General features: G+C 37.1%; 1 protein-coding gene across 1 annotated transcript in view; it reads right to left on the reverse strand.

Moving 5' to 3' along the window:
- Nucleotides 1–27,248, reverse strand: part of TRAPPC9 (trafficking protein particle complex 9) — a 517,140-nt gene that overhangs the window by 430,699 nt on the left and 59,193 nt on the right. The window contains exons 11-14 of the mRNA XM_010584242.1: nt 24,814–24,899; nt 15,202–15,328; nt 13,465–13,597; nt 6,399–6,562 (exon numbers count right to left, since the gene is read on the reverse strand). Of these exons, the coding sequence (XP_010582544.1) occupies nt 6,399–6,562; nt 13,465–13,597; nt 15,202–15,328; nt 24,814–24,899 (510 nt within the window). The remainder of the gene's footprint in view (nt 1–6,398; nt 6,563–13,464; nt 13,598–15,201; nt 15,329–24,813; nt 24,900–27,248) is intronic.

The raw sequence follows: 27,248 nt of genomic DNA on the forward strand, positions 1-27,248 counted from the left end.
ATGGACTTCTTTATAAGAATAAAGATGAGGTAGAAATAAAAAATCCTCCTAATAATTGTTTCCTTAAAGTCACCTCCACCTCATCCAATGATTTAGCTGTAACCATATCACTGTTCTGATTTTCTTCTATTTTCAAGAAAAGAAGTAGCTTAACAAGTACAGCAATCTCTATACCCTTTTCCCGATAAGTAAAAACATAATATGCTACAGGGATGTTTTTCCTCAATGTAAAGAAAGTATGACATATCCCAAGCACTTGAGTGTATCTTCAGTTTATTGAACAAATTGTTTCCAAAATGTATTTTCACTAAATATGAGATTTATTTTAAGAAATTATGAGTGAAAAGACTTTCCAAGTGAGAGTAACCCTTGTAGATACTCTCTGACACCTGTAATTACAAGACAAGGTCTAAATGCTTGAGCTAGAAGTTAAGCTGTAGAGAAAAATCTAGTTTATATTTATCTGACATTGGTTTATAGTTTAATAATGTTTTCTTCACCTTGTTCAGTCATCATTATTACAGTGACTTATACTATGGCATGGGTCTTCAAACTTTTCAGTTCAGTGTGAAAGAGCCTTATTTGGGGCATGCCTGCATTCAGTTGTTTCCAGAGCCCAAAATTTGTGTTTAGCAAACAACTGAAGTTACAAGCGACTGTTAATCAAGAATTTAATTTAGTAACTTGTTTTATCCTTTTACTGGATGCTAAGTCATTAAAATCTAACAAGTATCATATAACAGCTTACCCACAATCTATCTTTGGGTTGCCCTAACCTGTAATAGATTTTAAGGTCTGAAAAAAAAAAAAAAAAAAAAAAATCTACACTGGCATTTTGCAGGAAACTCGATGGAAAAGCAAGTCTTTTGAGATCACAAGAACCTGAAGTCCTCAATTCTTTTCAATCTTAAGTTCCCAGGTAAATCTTGCTTTTTTCTATGGCTTATTTTAATGTAAGCACATCTATAACATTCTTTACTGAAATAATTTAACTCTCTGTTTGGGTATTTAACTTCACATGGCTCTTAAAACAATTATTAGAAACCATAATCTGTTTGTACCTTCCCACCATCATAAATTCATGCTATTGTATAGCACAACACCTATTAGGACTACTACCATTTTTCTCAAAATTATTTGCTCTTAAGATAACCAGTGAACAAACAAAACCATAAAATGATAAATTTAAGAATTACTTAAATAGGAACAAATTCAAGTTAGATTAGCACTGTGTATTTATTATTTGCTATATTTGAACATTAATATCGCAATTGCATAGATTGCAAACATGTAGATTTATGGGCTACCAAGTTTTTAATTTCTTTTTTTCTCTTCATAAAATGCTTTATAGAACAACAGTGTAGACAAAGACATTTCTTTCAATAAAAATGTTTAAAGCTATCAGCATTAAATTGTTCTGCAAATTACATCCACCACTTGATCAGATTCATTTCCAGAGAGTTTATCTTGACTAGATTTCAATTTCAGGAAGTAGTAATGTCAAAGGCAAGAAACCCAAAAGGACCTCATGAAATTAAGTGAGTAGGCAAAAAAATTGACTTCAAAATACATAAAGGTAAAATAATGCAACTAGGAGGAAAAAAAAAAAACAAGCTTTGGCTGGTATGTTGAACTTGGAAGTGGCAATTACAACTCAACAAAGAAACCGTAGAGTCACCATTGACTCATGAAATCACCATGGAATCATCAGCTTAGTGAGCAGCAACAGGAAAAAAAGGGGGAAAAAAAAAAAAAAACCCAAACCAAAACAAGAAAACAGGTCATCATTAGGAAGGATATTGAAAGCAAGTCAAAGAGGGGGCATTTTGCCACTATATAAAACCTTGGTGTGCTTACATCCTAAATGTTGTTTGCAGATTTGATCTCCGTACTGCAAGGACGACATACTAAAGCTACAGACAGTCCAGAGAAGGGTAACTGAAATGATGAAGGGGTGGAGCAGCTGCCATGTGAGCTGAGACCCTTCAGTTTGAATGGCTGAGCAGGGGAAGATGACTGCAGATTACAAAAATTACAAAGATGGCAGATAAAGCAAATGCAGAACTGTTGCTCACTAAATTCCCTGGCATAAGAACTAGGAACACTTGATAAAACTATCAGATTAAAACAGATATAGCACTTCTCTACCCATCTGGTAGTGAAATTCTGGAATCTGTTGCTACAGGAGGCTGCAGAGGCAAGCAGTACCAGCAGCTTCAGAACGGGATATGCGAATTCATGGGGAAGTCCACAAAGGGCTACTTAAAAAGGAGTATGTACGTACAGCAACTACGGATGCTGGGCAAACACAACAAAAAGACCACAACAGTGGTGAGACGTGCATGCTGTCCCTAAGCAGCATCCCCTAATGTCCTGTGACTACTGAGCTAAATTCTTATGTCTTTGTCTTTCTGTGGGAGAATAGGACAGGATGGGACTGAATCCTCTGTTAACCATAGCATTATGATCTGCAGATAGCCTCGAAACTGCAAACTGAACTTAAAGCATCAGAGAAGCTATATATACGTGGAATAGTGTCCTGAGCACAGTTGTGGATTCCTGACAAACACAGATATGCAAAAAAAAAAACCAACAAAAAACAAACAAACAAACAAACAAACAAAAAAACAAAACGGGGGATAAAAAGATGCAGTTCAGCCTGGAGGTCCAGTGAGATGCTAGCAACACTAGAATTTAATTAAAATTCTTGGAAAACTGGTAGAAAGAGTTTAAAGACAAGGACAAAGAGAAACAAAGTAGAAAGAAAAAGGTAACAGACTATAGCTGAAATGTGAAGTCTGGGTAGAATATAACCAAAACAACGGCTGCTTCTCAAGCTGAGCAGTTGAAAGGAAATATAAATGCAAGAGCAGTTTCCAACTAGCACATAAGGATGAGACCCAAGTACTCCACATCTCTGAATTCAACATGCACAAAGGTACACTAAATGCAAGTATAATCAGATACCTGAAGACAGAAATCTGATGGGCTTCAAGGTAACAAGGCTCTTCAGATTTCTATGGTAATCTGCACATTTGATTCTTGATGCCTCACCAGCTGAAGTATATATTCCTAGCAGAATACATAGGACCTCAAAATTGCTATCAGTTCTAAATGCATAGGCATTGGCATTCATTGATCTTAATTTCTCCAAGTGCACAAAACTCTAGTAAAAATGAAAGTTGTGTATTTAGCACTGCAGAGTAACCACCACCTTTTTTTAAAAGGAGGAACTGTGGGGTGTGCACACTAGAATTACAGGGTCAAAAGCACTAATAGTTCATCAGCTCATAGACAGTGTACCGGTATTATTATTACTTTTCCTTTGAGACTGGGGACAAACAGCCTCTTTCAAATTGAGGAGACAATCCAGAATACTTTTAATTCAGACCTAGTAGATAGAAATGAACTTGCAGGACTTGGTATGGTCTTTACAATGTAAATTTATGTAGCAGAGCTCCCTCTAGGCAATTAGCAACTATCCCTAAAAGGAGGGGAAAAAAATGCTCTAAAATCATGAACCATTTGACATTTATACTATGAGCGGAAAAAAGAGTTGGTAAGAGTCGTACAAAATCATGATCTTGGTCAGCCAATGTGAGCATAGAGGAAGAGACCTGAGCTGAGAAACCCGGATAGTAAAACCATGGCAGCTAGGCTGGGGCTGGATTACCAACATTCCTTGTTGTCCTACCTTCACAAGGACATTTGGACTAACTGGAGAAAAGCATGCCTGTATTCATAACTCTCTATGGAACATAACCTGAGTCCAATTTGAAAGACTTTACAGTTTTGTTTGGCAAAAAAAGGTAAATAGGTCTATTCCAGGATATTCACAGTTCTTAAAATGGTTACCTGGACCTCAGAGCAGATTTTTCATCTGTGGTCTGGCACAGCTAAACAGCTGAGACAGTAAGCAGATGTGTTCAAAGACCACGGGAAGAATACAGCTAGACAGGTGAATTTATTTCTCTATGTTTAAACTCTAGAGGTCAACCACTTCTCAGAAAGATCAGTTAAGGTTTTGCTTCATTATCCAAGTTCATTCAGTGTGTGCAGCTGGTGCTCACTACTAGAGCCTAATAATATGTGAGGCTGGTAAGAAAGCCTGGCACACTCTTCCCAGTGCTTCAAGTTTGAAAACATTAGTGTTACATTTGCCCCTGAGTGGATCAAATAGCTGGGTTATCAAAGCTTTTAGAGTGCACCCCCTAACCGAGACATAAGATGTCTCTGACAAGAGCTGACTGGAGAGATAGGATGGAAATGCATCCCCCTTTGCACGTCATCATTCTAAAAAAAGTATTAGACCATCTGACCTGGTGAGGGATGATATGAGGTGACACAGAGTTAACCTTGACAGTATACATATGATGTCCAACCTACAGACACCACAGCCTGGTACACAGAGTGGTACAATCAGACATTAAAAGACATGACAGACATGTTTATTGTGGCAGCATGACAAGTCCCTTTTGCTGATTTGCCTCAGGATCTGTTCCATAATGCACGCCTGCTAACTAAAGGACTCGAAAACCCTGTGATGTCCTTTATGAACTGCACAGGGTGAGCTGCAATTTCTGCTCATTTATCTGAGGGCCAGAGTGGAAAAGCTAAAGAGCTGCACCTGAAAGAAATAGAAGAGAGCAAGTAAGGGAAGGCAAGTTTGCAAGACTGATCTTCAGAGGTTCTCATTAACAAGACACCATTGAAAACAATGCCAGAGAAGTGGGCTTCCTCAAGAAAAGCAACTGGCTATAGATAACATGACGAAGGAGGGAAGTCAGGTCACTGCACCGCAACAGCTAATCCCATCCAGTAATTTCAACAACAAAAAAAAGAGAATATTTGCTATTCACAGCATTCATCTTTGTGCTAAAAGTTGTGGTCCCAGAAACAGAAGGTAAGGAGTTGGAAGTCAGACAGGCAGGCATGCAGCAGCTGCAAAAGATTTACGAGCAACTGCCAAGACTAAAAGAACCAAAGCAAATCAGGTGAAATGAAGAATGATTGAAAGCTCTTTGTATTTGGCTGAAATGGACAACAACTTCTCATGGGCTCCCATGACAGGCAAGCTGTGGTCATGGCAGATGAAGATGCCTAACAGCTTTCAAGGCGACCTTGAGCAGTTTAAATCACAGGCACATTCCAGCTGAGGAGTAGTAAAGAATATCCAGGAGACAACTTCTTAATGCACTACAAATAGTTCACGAGCTTCTGCATATGCTCTAAACTTGATATATAATATCAAGTTAAGAGTCTGTGTTGCTATTAGAGATGATTTAATGTCATATCCACATTATTTCCATGCAAGTAGTATTCACTGACCAAACCGAGCTGCTGACATTGCAAATCTTTAGTTCCCTGTTTATCACCAGAATCCCATGTCATGTGTTGCACTGTACCGTGACTCAATCCTTATGCATTTGTATCAATTTACGATAATAACTAAAATGGAAGAGAGTCTATTAAAAAAGGCAAAGGTCCATCCTTTGCAAGACCTACATGTAATCACATTTGAAATAACATAATTATTACATGCTTGATGTGGACCATGAGTTCTTTTGCCATGGATAGCATTTTTCAGCACTTTACATTGTACCCACAGCACACAGCCATGTCAAAAGTCATAGTTATTTACGTATGTGTTTCCTCCAATAATGCCGTTCATCTCGCTTGTCATCTGCAGTTCTTCTGTTAATAACTTTTTCATAATGATGCCTCAGAGGACAAACCAAAAACAATAAACACATCACAAAACAAAGACAAGATTCACCTGTCAGACTAATTCTTAATACTAATATGTACAGACTATTTTAAGAGAAATAAGTGGAAGCAGGAGGTGTACTGTATTTCTTCCATGCCTTCAATTCTTCTTTAACTCATAATAGCTTATTTTATTTATTGCCTTGTTTTTTAAAGTCTTTTATCCATTTTTTTTTCTTATTGCTCACTAAGTGAGATAGAAGTAGGCTTATTTATTTCCATTCCCTCAAGTAGGACTGCATTACTGCTAATGGCAATTTATTTAATTAACTAATCAGTGTATTTAGACATAAGGAGAAAATAATTTAGACCCAAGATTCTTGCTTTTTACTAGTAATTGCCTCAGGATTTTTTTTTCCAAGTAACATTAAAATGAAATCTAGATTTCCAAAAAGCAGGTGACCCTTTGACACACGGATGGTTCTACAATTTGTTCATTTTTTTCCTACATTTTCTCACATTCTCTTTCATGTCTCTATTCCTACAATAAAACCAAACAATGATTCCAGTTCTGTAACAGGGATTATGTTACTTATTCTAAACTGACCTAAAAGAAGTATAACACAACTAGTCCCCTTTTATCAGAGAAGAAGTGATTGTTATTATTTCTAAATATAAATCAGCATACACACCCTTGGTGTTGACTGTTTTCGCTGTGACCTCTAGTTTCTCCAGCGGTTCTGTTCCAATGTTTTCTAACTTAATGATAAGCTGCTGGGTCTCTCCATTGTAAAGCTGGACAGACACATTAGTGGAGATTTCATCCCCTGAAGAAGGCTGAAGTGTATGAGCAGACCTACAAAATGTGACACACAGACAAACAAAATATTATGACGAAAATGTTAAAAGCCTGTCCAAGTTACATTGGACAAGCCTGTCCAATGTATTCTATTAACTATTCTTTATTCTTCTATTAACTGTTCTATTCTTAAGACTCAGAAACTACTGTTCTGCAGTCTTGAGGATAGTTGATATCATTTTCAATTCTCATTTTAGCCAGCATCATTTTTTATAACCATTGAGGACAAACGTTAATATTTTATGCATAAGACAAGTCCGATTTCAAACAATATAAAATATGTATTCCTAACTGTGAAAGCTTATTAAAAATTTCTGAAAAAAACGTAAGAAAGGGAAAAGAGAAAAAAAGCAAGAGCAGGTCATTAGAATGAGCAAACTTGAAAAAAGTGATATCTGATCTATCACATGTTTGAACACTAGGGTTGAGTAACAATGAGTATCAAGAGCTGAATGTAAAAAGAAAAATAAAATTGAGGCGAATAAGAAGTTGAGTGCTACATAGGAGAAACCAGGGTGAGAGTCCTCTGCAAGATCCTGAAGTCCATACTGCACCCTGCTCAGCCTGTAAAAATTACAAAAGTGAGAATAAAGTCAACTGGTGGAAGAAACCTCAGAAGAGATGAAACCTTTGTACTCACAAGAGAGGATACATTATCTTACATTGCTAGGCATTCCTAATATGATATATGTGGAATGAAGACAGAAACACCTTTAATGACAGATAAGCAGCACTAACTGTTTTATGCAGCTGTTCACCCAGAAACTGTTTTCTTAAGGGATCATAAACAGTATCTGAAATAGGAGGTAAGACATACTTAGTAGAGCAATATATTGTAAAAATAACTTAGAGATGAAACAAAAATTATTCTACATTATACATGCTAGAGAAAATGCATGGGGTATCTAAAGCATCAGAAACATGAGAATTTATTTAAATTAGTATCAAGCATTTCATTTTAAAGTAACAAATGTGTCAAACTAGTCAATTACTGAAATAGCAGATATGCACAGTGCTACGACAACACATCATTGATAAAGCAGAATTGAGCAGTATTTTACATATATATATATGTCTTGGGAGAATGCAGTTCTAGTGGACAGCAGAGGGCATAAAACTCATAGGAGTGGATCCTGTAGGAAATTCACTGTGTGAAAGGTGAAATAGTGAATATAAATGAACCCTTTAGAACATGAATGAGAAATGAGAATTGCAGAACAAGACAGATGGGCAGAGGTTCAACTTCTGACTGTATTTTTCATGCTAATGCAAAGTGGTCAGAAGGGATCAAGGATACAAGGGCAAAAGCTACTGAGATTAATGACCGATAAATCCATTGGTAAACCCAGGTTCAGTAACTTCTTTTGGCAGGTATTTCTGCTATCCTTCCCTTCTATCCTATTCTTCCTTAGCACAAGATAAGCAGCCTGCACAAACAAGAGCAGATTTTAGTCTTTCAGAATGCACCTCTTACAACAAGTACTTAAAACACATATTTTTTAATAATTTAAAATTTACTGTCATGTATCATTATCACTGCAGCACTCTGAAGTTTGGGCATTTGGAGTGACAGGAAAGAAGGAATTTCTTGTCTCCCTCCATACTTAGATAAAAGTATCAAGGAATTGCATACTAACAACTCAAACAAATGGTACTTTCAATGACGGTATCAATGTACATCTGAAACCCAAGCCCAAGCTAATCAGCTTACACATCCTTCCCTGTAATGCAGCTTCTTAAATTAAAAACCATCTCAATTCTTAAGTACTGTATAGCCAACAGCTTTGTTCTGAACTTACAAGACCTCAGCACTGAGGTTTGCCATGGGGATATTGGTAGAAGGAAAATTAGGTACGAGCTGGCAATGTGTGCATTCAGCCATGAAACCCAATTGTATCCTGGTCTGCATCAAAAAAATCGTGGCCAGCAGGTCAAGGGAGGTGATTCTCCCCCTCTACTCTGCTCTCATGAGACCCCACCTGGAATACTACATCCAGTTCTGGGGGTCCCCAGCACAAGAAAAACATGGATCTGTTAGAGCAGATACAGAGAAGGCCATGAAAGTGCACAGAGGGCTGAACACCTCTGCTATGGAGAGAGGCTGAGAGAGCTGAGGTTCTTCAGCCTAGAAAAGAGAAGGCTCCAGGGAGACCTTATTGTGGCCTTTCAGTACCTAAAGGGGGCTTATAAGAAAGATGGAGAGACTGTAGTGACAGGACAAGGGGCAACAGCTTTAAACTGAAAGAGTATAGGTTTAGGTTGGACACAGGAAGAAATTTTTTACGATGAGGGTTGTGAGACACCGGAACCAGTTGCCAAGAGCAGCTGTGGATGCCCCATCATTGGAGGTCAGGTTGGATGGGGCTTTTAGCAACATGATCTAGTGAAAGATGTTCCTGCCCATGGCACGGGGTTTGGAATAGATGACCCTTAAAGGTCCCTTCCAACCCAAACCATTCTATGATTCTGTGCCTGCTCTGAACTTGTTCTGACCTGCCTGTAAATCTGGTTTGACTTACTGCAGCAGCATTTATATAGATAGTAATGGAAAGTGGTTGTTCTTGGTAGAATGAGATATTTATGACTAACACAGTGACACTGTGTACAGAAACACAGGTCTGGTATGATAGCAGAGGCATCACAAAGCGGAGACACAGGATGCAGCAAAGAGTAGTACTAGCGTGGGATGGTAACAGATGAGGCATATGCTTAGCACTGGAGGCCTCACAGCTACAAACAATTCACTAACAGTCAAAGAAATGCAGACACGAAGCTGGGCAAGAAGAACTTTCAGGGGTAACAAAGAAAAAAGAATCTAATATACAAAAAGGCACCACATATTAAATTTGGATGCAACGTGGAGCTTGAGAGAAGAAAGAACAAGGCATAAAAATGTGTTAGCAGACAAAAATGGCTTCAAGTGTTTTCTAGCGTGGGAAAAAAAAAAAAAACACCATCAACATCATATTCCTCTCAGTGAAGGTCTCTATATGCTGACAACTCGCTGTACCACCAGACTGAAAAGGCCAACCTTAGGACCCAGAGGAGCAGTGGGAGGGGAAGCACACCACCAGGAAAACAGGTGGAAAATAGACAGTGTGTGTATAGCAATTTTAAGTGTATTATTAATAGTGATTCTTCTTCTGTATAGAGTATTTTTCTCTTTTTCTTTCCTCTGTAATAATTGCATCTGGACTAATAATAGTCTAATACAGGAATCATTAAGATACAGACAGTAAATTCTTGGCTTTATACTTAAAGCATGTTCCCTCTTTACCCATAAACATGATTTTGAGCATTACAGTATTGCACAATTATTTTAGCATATTAGAAAGTACTCATCAAGAAAGCCACCTATAATGCCTGGTGCACTGGCATGCAGCTTCAAAAATTTCTGGTTCTCATGGAAAAGACTGATATTTTTCCATATGAAGTCTTCCCCAATTTTATTTACAAATTTGTCATTTTCTTCCCTCAATTTTCTTACTTTATAGGCTTTTCTATTAGGATTGTTTTACTCAGTAGTGTAATATTTTTATATACATGATACATATACATTTATGCACAAATATATACATAAATACATATAATGATGAAAATATATACTAACAAGCTTCATGAGTGCACCCTCAGTAAGTTTGCAGTCGACACCAAGTTGGGCGGGAGTGTTGATCTGCTTGAGGGTAGGAAGGCTCTACAGAGGGATCTGGACAGTCTGGATCAATGGGCAGAGGCCAATTGTATGAGATTCAACAAGGCTAAGTGACAGGTCCTGCACTTGGGTCACAACAACCCCATGCAACACTACAGGCTTGGGGAAGAGTGGCTGGAAAGCTGCCCGGTGGAAAAAAGGACCTGGGGGGGCTGGTTGACAGCCGGCTGAATATGAGCCAGCAGGGTGCCCAGGTGGCCGAGAAGGCCAACGGCATCCTGGCCTGTATCAGAAATAGTGTGGCCAGCAGGAGCAGGGAAGTGATTGCCCTGTATTTGGCACTGGTGAGGCTACACCTCAAATACTGTGTTCAGTTTTGGGCCCCTCACTACAAGAAAGACATGGAGGTTGCTGGAGCATGTCCAAAGGGCAACAAAGCTGGTGAAGGGTCTAGAGAACAAGTCTTCTGAGGAGCACCTGAGGGAACTGGGGTTGTTTAGTCTAGAGAAAAGGAGGCTGAGGGGAGGCCTTATCGCTCTCTGCAACTACCTGAAAGGAGGTTGTAGCGAGGTGGGGGTCAGTCACTTTTTCCAGGTAACAAGTGATAGGATGAGAGGAGACAGCCTCAAGTTGCACCAGGGAAGGTTTAGATTGGATATTAGGAAACATTTCTTCACTGAAAGGGTTGTCAAGCACTGGAACAGGCTGCCCAGGGAAGTGGTTGAGTGACCATCTCTGGAGGTATTTAAAAGGTGTGTAGACATGGTACTTAGGACATGGTTTAGTGGTGGACTTGGCAGTGTTAGGTTAATGGTTGGACTCGATCTTAAAGGTCTTTTCCAATCTAAATGATTCTATGATTCTATTACAGCTTCTGCTAAATTGAGCTTATTAAATTGACCTTCCGTAACATAGATCAATAAAAATTTTTTTACAGTTCTAAAAAGACACTATGGTATGCCAGAAAGACCTAGAATTATTCTTGGCAATATGACTATCACCCTCAAATTACTATTACAGCAATCAACTTTTAAAGAAATGATAAAGCGCTATGACTTTTCAAACAAACCTTGTCCTACAGTTTCACCTACAAAGAAGGCACTAAATATGGTATAAGATTTTCTCTAGTACTTCAAAAAAAAATTTGGTGAAAAATTAAGAAATGTCATCTTGACTCCAGTAGAAGGAGCTATAAAAGCTAACGTGCTGATGGTTGTCAGTGGAAATGTAATTGTAAAGAAAGTCAGCAAGATGCAAGGAGAAAAATTGGATTCCGATCTTATCCTGCTGTCTGTGAATTAAGAGTGTTCTTTATTTAAGTTCTTCACTTCAGTTCTTCACCATGTCTTTTGAACGTACATCATCCTCCAGAGAACCCAAAGGATAAACCATTGTTGACAGGAGTCACGTGAGGCAATTTGCTGGCATGGTAGAGGCTGGGAGGAGTAAGTGATGGGAAGCAGGGACCTCTCTGGCATACTGCAAAGTAGCCAGAAGTGCATCTGAATTCCCAGGGTGTTACAGGAACTAAGACTGAGTACTGAAACTAAAGCATCTGAAGAAACTAAGAGTAAATTTAACACCAATGAACAAGTAAGAAAACACCAATATACAAAGAAAATCTCGTTAATGTTCCACATTATCAGCTGAACATATATCCCAAAAGTGCAGATATTATGTCCATTTAAGAATATTTGCAATTCTTTCAAAGTCTTTCAAGCCCATCATGTTCTTTAATTTATTCATAGCTTTGGCTAGCTACTATTAATGTTGATTACAGCTAAACCATACAGACTCCATATCTAGCAGAATATTTATAGGGAATTGACCAACACATAACTCAATTGCAGTGTTTTTTTTATTTTGCTGTCCTCATCAGGATATTACTTATATATCTTTGTAACACAATGCCATCAACACAGCCCATTCCACATTAGAGAAGTGGAATTCCATATGGAAAAATCAGAACCAAACTGGTTCCCTTGCTTTAATAAGTAAGCCATACTGAAGAACACAACCAAAAAAAAAAAAAATTACATATATACACACACATATATATCTCTTTGTGTCATACAATACTGATGATCATCCTACTAAGGATCATAAATGAAGCTGAGATCTTCCAATCAATAAAACGATCCCTGTGGTACTTGAGCTATCAAGGCAGTAAGTAACAAAAGGCTGTTTCCTGATCCATAGCTAAAACTAATAGTTAAAAAAAAAAAAGGAAAACTGAAACTGCATACTTTTACAAATATTTGCAAAATGGTAGATGGATGGCAAGTCTCTGAGATACAGTGATCGACATGCCACTTAGTAGCTGAATGCTCTGAAACTTGAAAAGTTCCAAGAATTTAATTGAATCAGTGTCTTACCAGCTCTTTCTAAAAGAATGGAATTAGTCAGCCACACTCTTCACAAAAAAAGCTCAAAAAACCACAAAACCCCCACAAAAAACCCACACTACTACTGTGTCCTTTTTGGTGAGTGTAAAAGGAAGTTATTTTCGTTGATTCTTCCTGTACTCTTAAACATACTGTTTCTGTAGTATGGTATCAAGTCTGGGCCCCTCTTGAACAATGGAAATACAGATATATTGGAGCAAGTCCAGAAGAGGGTTATCAAAATGATTAGGCTAGAGGACATGACGTATGAGGACAAGTTCAAAGAGCTGGGGTTGTTCAGTTTGAAAAAAGGAAGAGGGGATTATTTTTCCTCTTGTGAGTGCAGTCAGACATTAGAACTGATTTCCCACAGAGGTGATGGAAACACCGCCCTTGGAGATAATTAAAACTTAACTAGAACATGCCCTGAGCACCCTTATCTAACATTTAAGTCATATCACTTGTCAAAGCTGGCCCTGCTTTGAGCAAGACCCTGGACCAGACGACCTCCAGAGGCACATTTTCCAACCTACACTACTCCATGGATTACCTCTTTACTTCAAGATTTTATGAACAATTAGCCTTTAAAGGATTCAGTCCTTTAAAAGTATGACATTAATAATGAATAACCATTACACTCCCTCAGTTAATTAAGTAGCAAAATATTTTCTATGAAATTCCAAGGTTTCATGCAGTAAAACAAAAAACTTAGATTTATATTCTAAAGTAAATAGTACAGATATAGTTTATGTCTTACTTTACTAAAGCACTGATTATATACTCAGATGAAGGAGTTTTTATTCAGCATGTGACTAACACTTAAATATGACCAAATAAAATCATCATTTAATTCAGTTTCTCACCTTGGAAGGGAGGTACTGATCTGCAGCCTTGGCAAAGCTGGAATGACTTCAACAGTACAGCCGTTGGTCTTCACTCCTGGAAGATTGTCCAGAAGGCAATCACTGAAGACTCCAAAAACTGAAGTATGGTAACCTGATTTTTAGAAGAAAACACCAGTATGTTGTGAATTTTTCTGTTTTCTGAAAGGTGTAAAATTACTAAGCTTACTAGTCAGATCTTGCCAACATTTATGCTACCCAAGCCACCATCTTCTCTACAGGAGAATCTTCTCAGGACACAAAATATGTAAAACATTTTCAAACCCCCTAAATAAAAACATTTATAACTACATGACAATATACAAACAACACACATGCACACCTTTGTATCTGTGACATGTAAAATAAATAAAAAATTTTAAAAAGAGTCCATGATTTCTACCACGCGTTGTGGTTAAGTTCTGCAGAATCCTTTACAAGATCAACATCACAAGTCATTGTAGAGACCACTATTTTATACTGTATCACCTAATCCACTGGTGCACATAAAACTTATTACCCTTCAACATACATTAACAGTTCCCATTTCCTCCAAAAAATGATTACAGGGAAGAGTCTCAACTCTTCAGAAGGTATTCAGAAGGTAAGGAAAAAAGAATCCTAAAGGAAATTAATTAGGAAAAAAAAAGTATATATGCATACACACACAGACACCTGCCATAAAATACCACAGCTTATCTGCTGGAAGTTCAATTTAGTAGGAAAGTACCTCTACACCGATCCCTTACCAGGCGATATATATAAGCTGTATCTGAAGAAAAATTTGATACATTGACACACAAACAGCTGCCAAGTGCAGAAATCAACTCCTCTACTTGCAATACATTTTTAGTATGTGAAACTAAAAGCAGACAACTACAGCACAAATGTTCTAAATGCTTTGATGCTATTCTGTATTTACTGAAATAGTTTCTGTGAAAAAAAAAATCAAATGAAGAATCATTTTAGGAGCAGACAGAAAAGCACTTAAGAAAAATTCGGTGAGAAAAGAGTTTCTTGAAGTTCAAAGCCATCTTCTTTTCATGTTTAGCTTTATTAAAAAGGTTCTTTGCCTGTAACTCTGTATGCCAGGAACACATACCTAAAACTGTGTGTTGGTAAGATGATTCAGTTGAACCTATCACCTTCACATATACCTCCTTTTCTAGGAGACTGATCTGCTTGTCTTCTACAAAAGCTCTTTAATTCTCTTTACTTACTACAAACACAATTCAATTCAGGCTTATTAATGAAATGGTATCTCGACTGCAACAGACTACACGCATTGGCTAAATTGTTTCTACAGAAGCAATCTGCAAAAATTTCTGTAATCTTACATGAACACAATTAATTAAGAAAAACGAACTGCAAGATTATCTTCTGCATTCTCATGAAAAAGTTCAAGTAATCCTCCTCAGAAGCTTTCCAAATGAAAGTGTTAATAAAGGGGAGTTCAAGTTCATTATCCTTTTCCTCTCGTACATAAGATATTGTAAATATGTGTTCATTACTGCTGTTGCAACCAAGTGATTTATCAGGCTATGTTTTTAATGAAGTCTAGTATAGAAAACAGATCTCTTTTTTTGTTTTTTTCTGTTACTTACTGAGGAGAATTCAGAGTGGCAAATATATACATGGCATACAAACTGAGGTAATCCACAGAGATGTAAAACATGTGTTTGCTTTGCTAGGAAGAGAATGACTAAAGACATCCCTTACCATTGACAGTGATCTGTCCAGTAGTTTGAGGAACACCAACAAGAGTTACCGGATAGAGACCAGATTCTGCAGGTAGAGAAAGAGCTGCAGGAAGAGATTCAAATTCTACTCCTGTTGTCAAGAGACCCTGAAAAAGTCATATTACATAGATAAATCCATTTATGATATACACATAAATTTTTATGATATATACTTGTATTTTAATCCCTTGCATTACATCACCCAAACTTTTACAGTTTATTCCAGTTTGCTCATAGCAGTTATTTTGGGTTTTAAGTTCCAGTGAGTGAAGCATGCATCTAGAATTATGGCAAGATTTGTATTCAACAGTGAAACGTGTTTCAGGATCTGAGATGGGAACAATGTATGAAAAACTAATAAAAATTTATACCCAAGCACAGTAAAAAGAACGAGTGATACAATCTGCATGGTGTTGTTTTGTACCTACATTTAATTGTATCTCTGACCTTAGTTATACATTTGCTTATATTTTGGACAGTGGAAATCAAACATCAATACCAGCTCTTGCTTAGCTTTAATTAAAGTTCCTGGCCAGAAAATATTTATCAATGGGGAGAAAAAAAATATAGTATTTACAGATAATGGAGCAAGTCTAGCTTTACTATCCAACCTAAACATTTCAATGAATTGGAATAAGGCATTAATTTTGCTAAATTGATCCTCTATCAAGCCTAGATGCCTGCAGTTAGACTGTATGATTTACTCCCTCAGTGCCAAAGAAATCTTTTAGCATCCTAAATTTAAAACATGGGACAAAATAAGAAATGAAGCAGAAAAAAAAATATTTAATAAACTTTTAAAGGGGGGGGGAGTAGCTCAGTTAATGAATTTAAGATGCTTGAACACAGAATGTACTGTTGCAAGTAAGAAATTTAATGTTGTAAAGCACATTGTCTAAGTTACCAGCTGCTTTTCTATACACAGATTTTTATTTTTATTTTTTAATAAAGATGCCATCCAAATATCTCCATCAATTCATGCAGTAAGTACAACTGGATTAAACCTCAACTCCATGAGGACGCTTCACAGGAACTCAAAACTCTATGGAAGAGGTAAAGACAGATGAAAAACTCATGGTTGGAGCCACAGAAAACCACAAATCGACTGAAGACTGAACAAGGAGTTCAAGAAGCAGCAACATTACCTGCACAGTGCCAGAATACCAGCATTGCTTCCCTTTGAAAACATTTATGACTGCCTAGTTTGTAATTCAATTGGGTTTTGAATGGTGCACCTCTAATGCTCGTGTCAGCTGTAAAAGGCAGAGTAGCCCTCTTATGTTTCCAAGTCTCAATTAGAAATTAGGAAAATTGATACTCGTATAACAACTACTTAAAGAAACGTAAATGGCACCACCGGAATAACCCAGCTAATGACTGAAACTTGACCTGTCTTGTACATTAAGTCTTTAATGGCCTGATTTGCATTGGGACTAACCACCAGCAAGTCTTCTTCAAGCAATTCCTAGATATTAACCAAAATCAACCCACTAGCAGTCAAAAACTGAACTAAATTAAAAGCCATTATCAGAATGTCTTTGCTCCTCAGAAGGCATTGTGCCTTCTGGAAAATTAACAAATAACTATCTTTTACATACATGCTACTTAACAACTAAATAAATGCTTTGTACCTAAGATTTTTAACAGCAAAGTCCTAAACACACCAGAAGCTTAAGCAAGCAAGCTGAACAAGTTTGTCACGTTCTTGATTTCTCTTCTACTGAAGATCTGAAGTAATCAAGATTATAATATACCCAAAAGCCATAAAATCCTTCATTCTAGCAATTACTTCTTTGTAGACTTGACACCGTTGAGACAACACCTAATTCAATCAAAGCTACTCTTGCTTTGTGGAAAGGTACGTTAGAGAACTCTATCCTTAATATTGCACAAAATTCAATTTCATCATTTCACTTGAGTTATAAGAAAACACTGTGTTAAACCCTCATTTCTACTGAATTCTAGTTTTCCCCCAGTTTCACATGGAGACTTCAGCTGTCAGAAACAATCCACAAAAAAGTAAGTAAAAACTAATTCCGTCTTCCTATGCACTCATCACCCAGTGCATCAGATTGCATGTGATAACTGACTGCATGATAACTGATTGCATGTGACTGAACGTGAATCCTTCCAGTGGCATTCACCCCACAGAAATGGGGTGAATATTCACACTTTAATACTGAACTAGCCTCAGTCTTCATCTCAGTCATTCTGCTGGTGGTTTGGCTGAACTAAATCTTAGAACATAAACAAAAGGTGAATGCCATACACACTCCAAAACTCACTTTTAAAACAGGTACAGAAGGCTTTGTAAGATTATTTCAGTCCTGAAAGGACTGAACTATCACTTGGCCAAACACTCAAGTATATTTGGATTCACCTCAACTAAATACTTTCATCCAAGGACTTAAAAGTCCTAAAAAATAAATTACAAAAAAAAAAAAAAAAAAAACAAACCCCCAAAGTCTTCTTTAGTATCAGCTATAGCAAGTGTAAATAAACAGAAATGACAGGGACCCCTAAATATTACCTAACCGGTCTCCCTATCCTGAAGCAAAGCCAACTCCACATTAACCATTCCCAGCATGTTTATCCAGGGAGTTTTGGAATTTCCCTCAGTGGTAGTTTCTAAGAGGGGATTAGGTAACTTAATGCAGTGGTTAAACTGGAAAGCCTTTCCAGTTCAAACTTTCTCCTAACAGCGACACTGAACTTAAATTTCAACAATTAATACACACCACTACTTTTCCATTCCTAGCTAACTCCCCAAATTAGCCAGTATACCAAATGCCTATAAACATATACAAAAGACTATGAAATGACACCACCATAGTCAGGTCACTTTTCTTAAATATGGAAAGCTGCTCATTAAGACATGGTCCTAATTATCCCAGTTTTCCTTGGGGCAAGGGAGAGATGGAAGCAATGAGTAAATGAAGCTTTCTCCCATGTTCTTACTCCTTACATTTTTAATCAAGCTGGATGTCAGGACATACATTTATACATTCATTTCACTTCTTGCAGTATAACCAGTCTTATGCTTCTACTTAATATGAATTAGTCCCCCATCCCAGTAATTACACATCCTCCACTATCAAGCTGGATTGAGGGGGTGCATGGGAAGACATTTCCCTGAAAGCCTTTTAGGGTCCTGTAAAGGAAAAAAGAACCTCAAGGGGGACTATAAACCAGCATAGCCTCAAGAAGCGCACCTAAAGTAGCCATGTGCGCACATATACAGGCTGCTGTATGACCCCAAAGTTGCCAGTCAAAACCTCACCACCCAGCTAGTTTTGATCTATGGCACCTATGAGCTCCCTTGTTGCAGGGAATTGAGGCTTGGAATGGATCAGAGCCAAGTAACGCTGAGGAAACTAAAGATCACAACCATGGAGGAAAAAAAATATAGGGAAATGAACTGAGAAAAATTAAATAAATCAATGGTAGTATTTTTAAAGGCTAATGGTCAAGGCTTAGGAAAAGCATTGATCACAATCCAGCTGTCAGAGAAAGCATCTTCCTCGCCAAAGGATTTAAACTGAGTATGAACAGCAAACAAAATCCAGACAAAAATCAAGATAGAGACAGTAACAGACAAAAAGGCATGTGAATGTATATGGAGTACAATCACCCAAAATATGCACATGCTTATGGACAAGAAGGAAGAGTTACTATTATGAGAAATTGCTAGTATTAAAATGATTTAATAACAGTAAAGCAAAAATTAAAAAAAATTGTTATGTACAGTGTACATTGTTCCCTAACCACTGAAATTATATCAAAATGACACACTTGGATCATGCTAATCACAAACACAGCAAGTTGATCACAGATAACTGCTAAAGTAAAGTAAGTCCTCAGCACAATGTATTTTTCTTATAATGCATTAAGAATGCATTCTCAGTCTATTCTTTAACAACAAAAACCATGAAAACTAAGAGCTTTTCTAGAGAACAAATGCAATGCAAATGCCAAAACACCTGCACTAAGCACATACTATGCCTGGACTAGAAATTAAAGAGTCTCAAGTGTATTACCACACAAAGGAGAATACAGCATTCATTTCTCTCATTAAGAGAGTTTTACTATTCAGTAAAACTTCAAGTTTTTAAAAGTAAAGACACTAAGAAAGCATAAAAACTCATCAAAATGGAAAAAAACCCAATATAAACCTCAACTAGGCTTCAGAGTTCCAGACATAAACAAATCAAGATACTTACCTTTAAAACTTAACCCACACAAGTAAGTTTTAAAAGACAATGACATATCTAGAATGTCTGAGAGACATTTTCCATATCGCTATTTGCTGGATAGCAGAATTCAGCAATATTTGCCCAACATTGCCCTCTGGCGCCTAAAAATTTTTTAGATTAACAGTGACAATCAAATCAAGTCTGAAGTACTGTCATATCCTTTACCTAAACGTATCAGAGGCACAAAAAAAAAAAAGGGGGGGGGGGGGGGGAAGTAAGTGTTAGATTTCTTTTCCCTAGAGTCTTGTACCTCATTTCAAGTAATAATATTTAGTAATCCTTTAGTAATCATTGTTCTTTCTGACCTTATAGGAAAAGTTTACACATATACAAGGTCTCTTCCAGGGAATAATGAATCACACACACACACACACAAAAAAAAACAACCAAACACAAAAAAACTTTTATTTCCTTGCATTCTTATAAAACAATTTAAATTGTCTTAGAGTGAATATATGGATGCTATTATCACAGCATGTCTTTCAATCACTTCAAACCTCAATGTAGTTTTAGAGAAACAAAACGACTGGTATGTAAATGGTAGCATTTGGGGATGCTGTTAAAATAACATGAGTATGTAACTGCTTTTTTTAGGCTTTATTTACCAATCCTGAAATGTAATCATTCTTTTTTTAAAGTAACATTGCCTTCCAAGTTAGTTTTCACACTGAACATACTTTATACAATGTTGTCGAATACTTTACACAAAAATTGTCAAATATTTATTTGAAAGGAAATTTTCCCTATGATTTCTAATAAGGTTATTTTAGGCAGACCTAGAAAACACCAAAGATGACCATTTTTATCCTTCTCCCCCCACACCTTCTTTGTGTACATTCTTGCCCAATATAGCATCAATTAAATGTAGCGTATCAGTAAGTAAATATTCTCTTAAGATGGCAGAAACAGTACAAAGATGTGAACTGCTCACAAGAGCAGTTCATGGAAACAATTTGATCATAAGCTAAGTCATGGGACTGATTATACATAAAGATTTATCAAAATTTGAGATGGTATTTTTAAACATCAACATAGAGCTCTTGGCTAATAGCGTAGTTTTGAAGTTTACAAACAAAATGTAACAGCCATTCCTACAGCATCATTAATCAAAATACCACACTTAAATTGTCTTCAAACAAATACACGCTCCAAACAGAAGAACTACAGAACAAAGACTTTCTTCTTGAATAATGACTTAATACTATAAATTACATTATCCCCATGTTTTGGGGTAGTATTTTTTAGTTTCTCAATATTGATTTATTAAACACTGTTTACACTGCTCTGTATATATTGTAGCCTTCTTAGAACCATGACTATATTTTCTAGAGTAAGTGCAGAAAAAATGCTTTCACTCAATAAATAACATTGCCTCAAAATTTCTCAGTTGTTTTTCACTCAATAGGTAACACTGCCTCAAAATTTCTCAGTTGGTTTTTTTTTCCCCCCTTTAATATGAAACTTGAGAAACAAAGAGGAAAAAGTAGTTAATATCTTAAAGGACTTAACACCCTTTGCAGTGCATCTTCACATGCATTTTATTTTAATAGTAGGTCTCACTAGACTGTACCACGATTTACTGCTTGAAACCTTTGTCCCAAGATACAAAAAAAATCCATCAGAGATTTCCCAATTGTTTTTTTTTATTTTTTTGAAGGCCTGAAATCTGAACGTCATTTTTTCCTGGACAGAGAAAAAGGCTCAGTAACTGCAAAAGAGATAGACGCCATCATTCACATACCTGAACAAGTCTATAGAGAAATCAATATTCCTGGGAGAAAAAAGCAGTATATACACTTATTTACATCTGAACAAAACATCTCCTGTTAATTTTGGCTCTACCAGGATAGCAAAAATATTCTGCCCAATCCATTGCAGTCAAAACTAGTCAGGCTCATTTTTGTCTTTCTCTCTCATACTCTAGATTTAAGGTACCTGCTAAGTTTTATTAAAGCACTTCCTCTGATCACCCTATGATCTCTCCTGCTTTACTTTATTGACTAAAACACACAGTTCTTGGACCTAATCACTTCCATATTCCATGATGAAACATTTCCATTTGTCTTTTTACAAGCACTATTGCACCTTTCAATGGGTCAGCCTTCTAACTATATGAACAAAACAAAAACATGAAATAGAGTAAGACAGAAAAGTAATACAGAAATGGGACACACATGAAGAAGAGGTATCTAAATAGAGTCTCAAATCATGAATATGCATGACAGAATAAACAGCAAGAACAACAAAGATGGGCAAAGAGCTTTGAGAACAGTAAAATAAAACAACAAAAAAATCAGCTTTCAGACAGTACAGGACTTATCATCTGAGTAACAGTGATCAAAGTCTTGTGTCCACAGTCTCATGTCAAGTCTAAAAATTCAATTTCTTTTACTTAAGCATACCTCAATTAAACTACATGTACTTAGCATTAATACTTCAAATAATGAAAAAAGCTAGAGAAGCCGTTCAATGGGGAATCGTTCTCCTTAACAACTTGTGCTCAATACTAAGTTATTTACCATCACAACTTTCAGCCGTAACAAACAGGAAGACACGTTAGGAAAAGTATCGTGATAAAAGTTTGGATCGATGCTTCCAGCATTCATTTAACATGAAACAACTAAGCTAACAGAACAACAAATCATAAATTGTAAGATGAGGGAAAGGGGAAAATTAGAAAAAAGGAGTAAGACTATCGATTTCAGGACAGTTACATGTCAATGAATGGTGAGCCATGAAAATGGTAAAAAACAAAGGAAAACAAGCAATGGAGAACTCAAAGAAGAACTGGCAGTCATTGGAAACAAGCTTGAACCGAGTACTCATACTGCAAAGGTAAGGTGCCGAGTCAGACAGAAGGAAAAAAGATGTGGGACAAACAAGCTGAAACTGCCACTAAATGACAGAAAATAATACACTTGCTATGAAAATGATGCTATGAGACTAAGTAATATGAGAGAATGCGATACGTGATGAGAAATCAGACAAGGGGGCATGGGACTGCAGGCATGAGTACGTTAATAATAAACCAAAACATTTTACAATATTAAACAACGCTTTGAATTATTAAAATAAAAACAAAAGAGCTTATTCTTGTGATAAAGTAATAGCTATTCCCACATTCTAGAAAGCTCACAGATGAGACTGGAAAATCAGAACAATTTAGGCTGGAAGGAAATGCTAGACGTCCTCTTGCCCAGCCCACTGCTCAAAACAGGGCCAACTTTGATGGTCATTTAGGTTTTTCACTGTCCTATACACTGAAGTTTTGAAGATTAATAAGGATGGAGATCCCACGTTCTCTCTGGGCAACCAGTTCCACTGTATGATAACCCTCATGACTGGAAAAAGGGAATTTTTTATTAGGAAAGTTTTCCATCACTGCAACATGTTCACTGACTCTCATCCTTACACTGCGCACCTCTGGGAAGAATATCGCTCCATTTCCACTGCATCTTCCCATTTTGGAATCAAGGAAAGCAATAGGAATTACCCCAGTATTCTTCTCTTCTACAAACTGAACAGATGCAGCTCTTTGAACCTGTCCTCATCCATCATATGCTCCAGCTTGCCAATCATCTTGGTAATACTGCTGGACTGATACCAGTATGTCAATATTGCTATTGTACATGGAGCTCAAAACTGGCCTTGGTTCTAAAGGCAATGTCTCTCAAATGCCAAATCGAGGGGAATAATTACTTTCCTCAACTTGCTGGCTACAGTCTTGATACCATAGACAAATTAAGCAAAATCAACTAATTTCTACCAATGAGACGACATTAGCGCACAGCAGAATTTCTCAAAGCACTCTATTTATGGAGCACTGACTAAAGAATTACATTAATCAGTTCAATTATTTGTATCTAGTTTGCAAGCTTGCTTCCTCTTATGCTTACCAATGAAACTGAAATTCAGTATTAATTCAAAGATAGAACACTAACAGTAAAAAGAAGTATTCACGCTACTACAATTAATTTGCTCAGGGAGTGGATGGAGTGCACATCTATGCAAATAATTGTATTCTGAGTCCTTAAGTATATGTAAGCACTCATAAGAAATTTCCTCATTAAGAAATTAAGAAATTACCCAAAGTCAGTTTTTTAAATATATAATTACACCATTAGTTACACAATACAAATCAGACTATAAAACAAAATGTTCTTAAATAAATTCCTATAGAGAGTCCTTTCTGATGCGCAGTTTTACAATTACTTTTTCTTTTCATTCCTAATAATGTGGAATACTTCTGCGAGGGTTAGAGAAAATACTGCTGAAGAAACAAGCGTGTTGGCTCCCAAGAATTAATTTTATTATGCTATAAGCACAATCTTTGGGCATGTTCATTTCCCGTGGAAAAACGCTTTATTATATGTGGCATATTATCAGTAAATTAGGTCAAATTGTTTGACTAGCCACTGCAATAGACCTATCAATAAAAAAACATACAGAAATCCTGAGCAAATAAATATACGCAATATATATATGCCTTACTTAGTCTAAAGAACAATGGGCTCTAACAGATAGGATTTATTTTTTAAAGCAATATTGAAGGTAAAAATATTTAACATAAAGGACAACACTGGATTAGGACTGAGTGGAAATTAAGTTGGTTTGGTAGTTAGCGGCCTTTTAACCTTTAAGTGGATAACAATTAAAAAAAAAATCCTGTTGGCATGAAGAGGGGAAAAAAACCCAATTTACTTTGTTTCAGGATACACTACAAGCAGTCGACTGAAGTAGTAGAGGGCTTGGGCTTGATCCTTCTAACCTTACATGCTTCTCTGGTATTTTAGCCTTTTTTTCCTCCCTCCTGATGATTTTACCTTACAGTGTTTTCAAATAACATATATCATTGGGAACAGCAGATCCACAGGCTGAAGCTTCTATTAAAAATAAAGCTTCTCAGAACTATTTTAATTCCTCAGATTTTTAAAAATGTGGTCAAAATGGGAATTTGAAAAGCTAGGAAGAATGCAGATTTTTAAATTACAGTAGCAAGTATACACTAATTAGTAGGTTTCATGATATAATTATTACTTGAAAACCAGTATATGTAAATTATATAGCACAAGTTCTAGTCAATGCAGAAAGGTACAAAATTGATTCACAGGTCACTAACAGTAAAGCATTTAAACACTCTGAGTGGCAGAGAATTTCATTTCAATACCTCATTACCAACAAATATCAGAAAATTGACAGTATTGCACTGTTAAACTGAGGTTATAGCGGGTTAAACAATTTTTTAAACTATTGGTTTTATAGAAAACCACATTTGAAAGTCCAAATGAGATTTTTTTTCAGAAAAATAATAGAAAGGGGAGATTTAGAAAGATACATACCATGTTTTCTACTCGGAGCTCAAAAGGCATAGGGTTGTACACCATCAACTGAACTTCACATACATCTCCCTGGACCCACTGGAAGTCTACATGAAATGATTATAGAATTAACGCAGGAATTACCTAATCATAGTGTTATAAAAAAGTAGCATCAGCTGAGCTGTCAGACTGCTGTATTATCTTTATGGTCTAAATTAACATCTCTGTATAATCTTCACAGCCCAAGTCCTATTCAAGTGCATTATGGGACACAAGCTATAAATCCCAGCCAAAACAATGGGTTAAAGGACCAGAAGCATTCATTAATACAGTAATAGTACTCCAAAGACCCAACATTACATTGGCAAAATTAACTCAGGCATCAATTCAAAACAGTACTTAAACACATCCTTAAACACTTAAAGGCGTATATACTTAGAGCTAGGTACAGAATACACGTAGCCTTGGATATTTAAGCCTCAGATAAGCAGCAATCAGATAAGGAATGAAAACAACAGGAAGAAGGAAATTAAAAATAATGGAAACAAGTCTTCATATAGACACAGCTGATGATACAGAGTAAGTAAAAGATCACTCTGAATTAAGAAGGAAACAACTGCTCACCAGCAAGATGCCACCTCAGTTTCCTCCTCCTAATTTTCTTTGGGAAACAGTAATTAATTTGGGAGATGCTGTGCGAGGGGAAGATGACACTAGGTTCTACAGATACAAATTTTTTTGAGGTTCACAAAATGGAGACTTAAGCAATAACAAAAATCATTACGTAACTTGCACTTAAGAAAGACAACAAACAAAAATAGGTCAGGTAATAAGATGTACTTCTGGCTTATATCTCACTACAAGAGACAGAGGTTCAACTTTAATGACACTTCACCCTGCCAAGTTTAAAATTTTGTTTGTTTTTTTTTACTTTAAGGAGACAAGAAGCTTATGGAAGGGAGGTCAGCAGCAGAGACCCAAGTTCTGAGGAACTGTACAATGCTGAAAGATTATTTTACATCAGCACTTCATAATCTTTTCAGCCCACAAGATCCTGTCTAACTTCCAAATTTCTCATACTTAACCACATGCACCTGATGCTCAGACTTAAAACTGAATGTGACAAGATTCTCCATTCAAGCTGAGGACCTGCAGTCCAAATAAACAAAGGTGGTTTAACTGTATTTGTTAAGAAATCATGAATATAAGCTAACCTATAATATACATAGATTAACTTTTACTAGTTTACTCAATAATTTTAACATACATTACCAACACTTTTTTACTAGGATATTAGAAAGCATCCGGTAAAAAAACCAGGATTATTAAGACTGTCATTCACAGTTGAAACCATCTGTACTCTAATCGTACATTCACAATGGTTTACCATCTGATTACATTTTGCAAGCAGTATTAGAGAGCTCAAGGGAGATGCACTTAATGCAAATGTTTAACTCCAATTAATGCTAGTGGAAGTTAAAAACATACATTCAGAGATACTAACAGGTTATATTACTATGAAACCTGAAAAGTAAAACTGTTGATTAAAACAAAACGTTCAAAAGAACAACTGTATGAGATGTTCTGTAAGTTCCCTTTTATTTAATTCCTTCTAAGTGTCCATAATGACTTACACATTCTGCAGTTCACGAAAGATTCAGTTACTCCTCTGAAGAGGTATTGTACAGAGCTTCAAAGTTAGGTAAGCACTGAAGCCCCATTATGGTTAACTGTATCAACACAGGCACTTGTAGTAGCCAAAGCAGACACTTCAGTCCTTCTAAATAAATTTCCACATTGTAAGAACTACAACAAGACTGGAATGTTCTTTCTGAAAATGATTTCAATGCAACCACGTAAAAAGTGATTCTGAAAAGTCAGTGACCAGAAAAACGTGTTGGAAACTCTTGATTTCATCTAAGTATTACTCTGAGCTCAAACTATGCATTAGTCTAATGCTTGAATCTCTTTCCTTCGAAAAATAAAAAGTGAGCTTAGAATCCTTTACGTTTTACAGATACGATCCCTCCCTCAGCGCAGAAAACTCCCTGATCTACCTCCTTAGAATAGCACTGAAACCGCGTGAAGCCGACGCTGGCAGCACAAGCAAAGGGCAGCACAAGCAAGCAGCAGCTGAGAGGAGTGCCAGGCTTTCGAGGCCCCCGCCGGGTGTCTGAGGGGGTTTCTCAGCCCACCAGACCCTTGGGCTGTGCGCGGGGAGAGACCGGCCGGCCAAGGCGACAGGTCTCACCACAGAGCGGCGGGCGAGACCTGGGCGGTGCCGGCTGTCCGCGCGGCCAGGCCAAAGCGCGGGAAGCCGCAGATCGCCGGCCCCTGGGCAGCGCCGCAAACAGGGCGTGCGCACGGGGAGCGGCGCCTGAGGGGAGCAGCGCGGGCAGCCTGCGGGGTGCGCGGTAAACGGCGCCTGAGGGGAGCAGCGCGGGCAGCCTGCGGGG

The sequence above is a fragment of the Haliaeetus leucocephalus genome, unplaced genomic scaffold (assembly GCF_000737465.1).
Source record: "Haliaeetus leucocephalus isolate CR32 unplaced genomic scaffold, Haliaeetus_leucocephalus-4.0 Scaffold953, whole genome shotgun sequence".
Taxonomy (NCBI): domain Eukaryota; kingdom Metazoa; phylum Chordata; class Aves; order Accipitriformes; family Accipitridae; genus Haliaeetus; species Haliaeetus leucocephalus.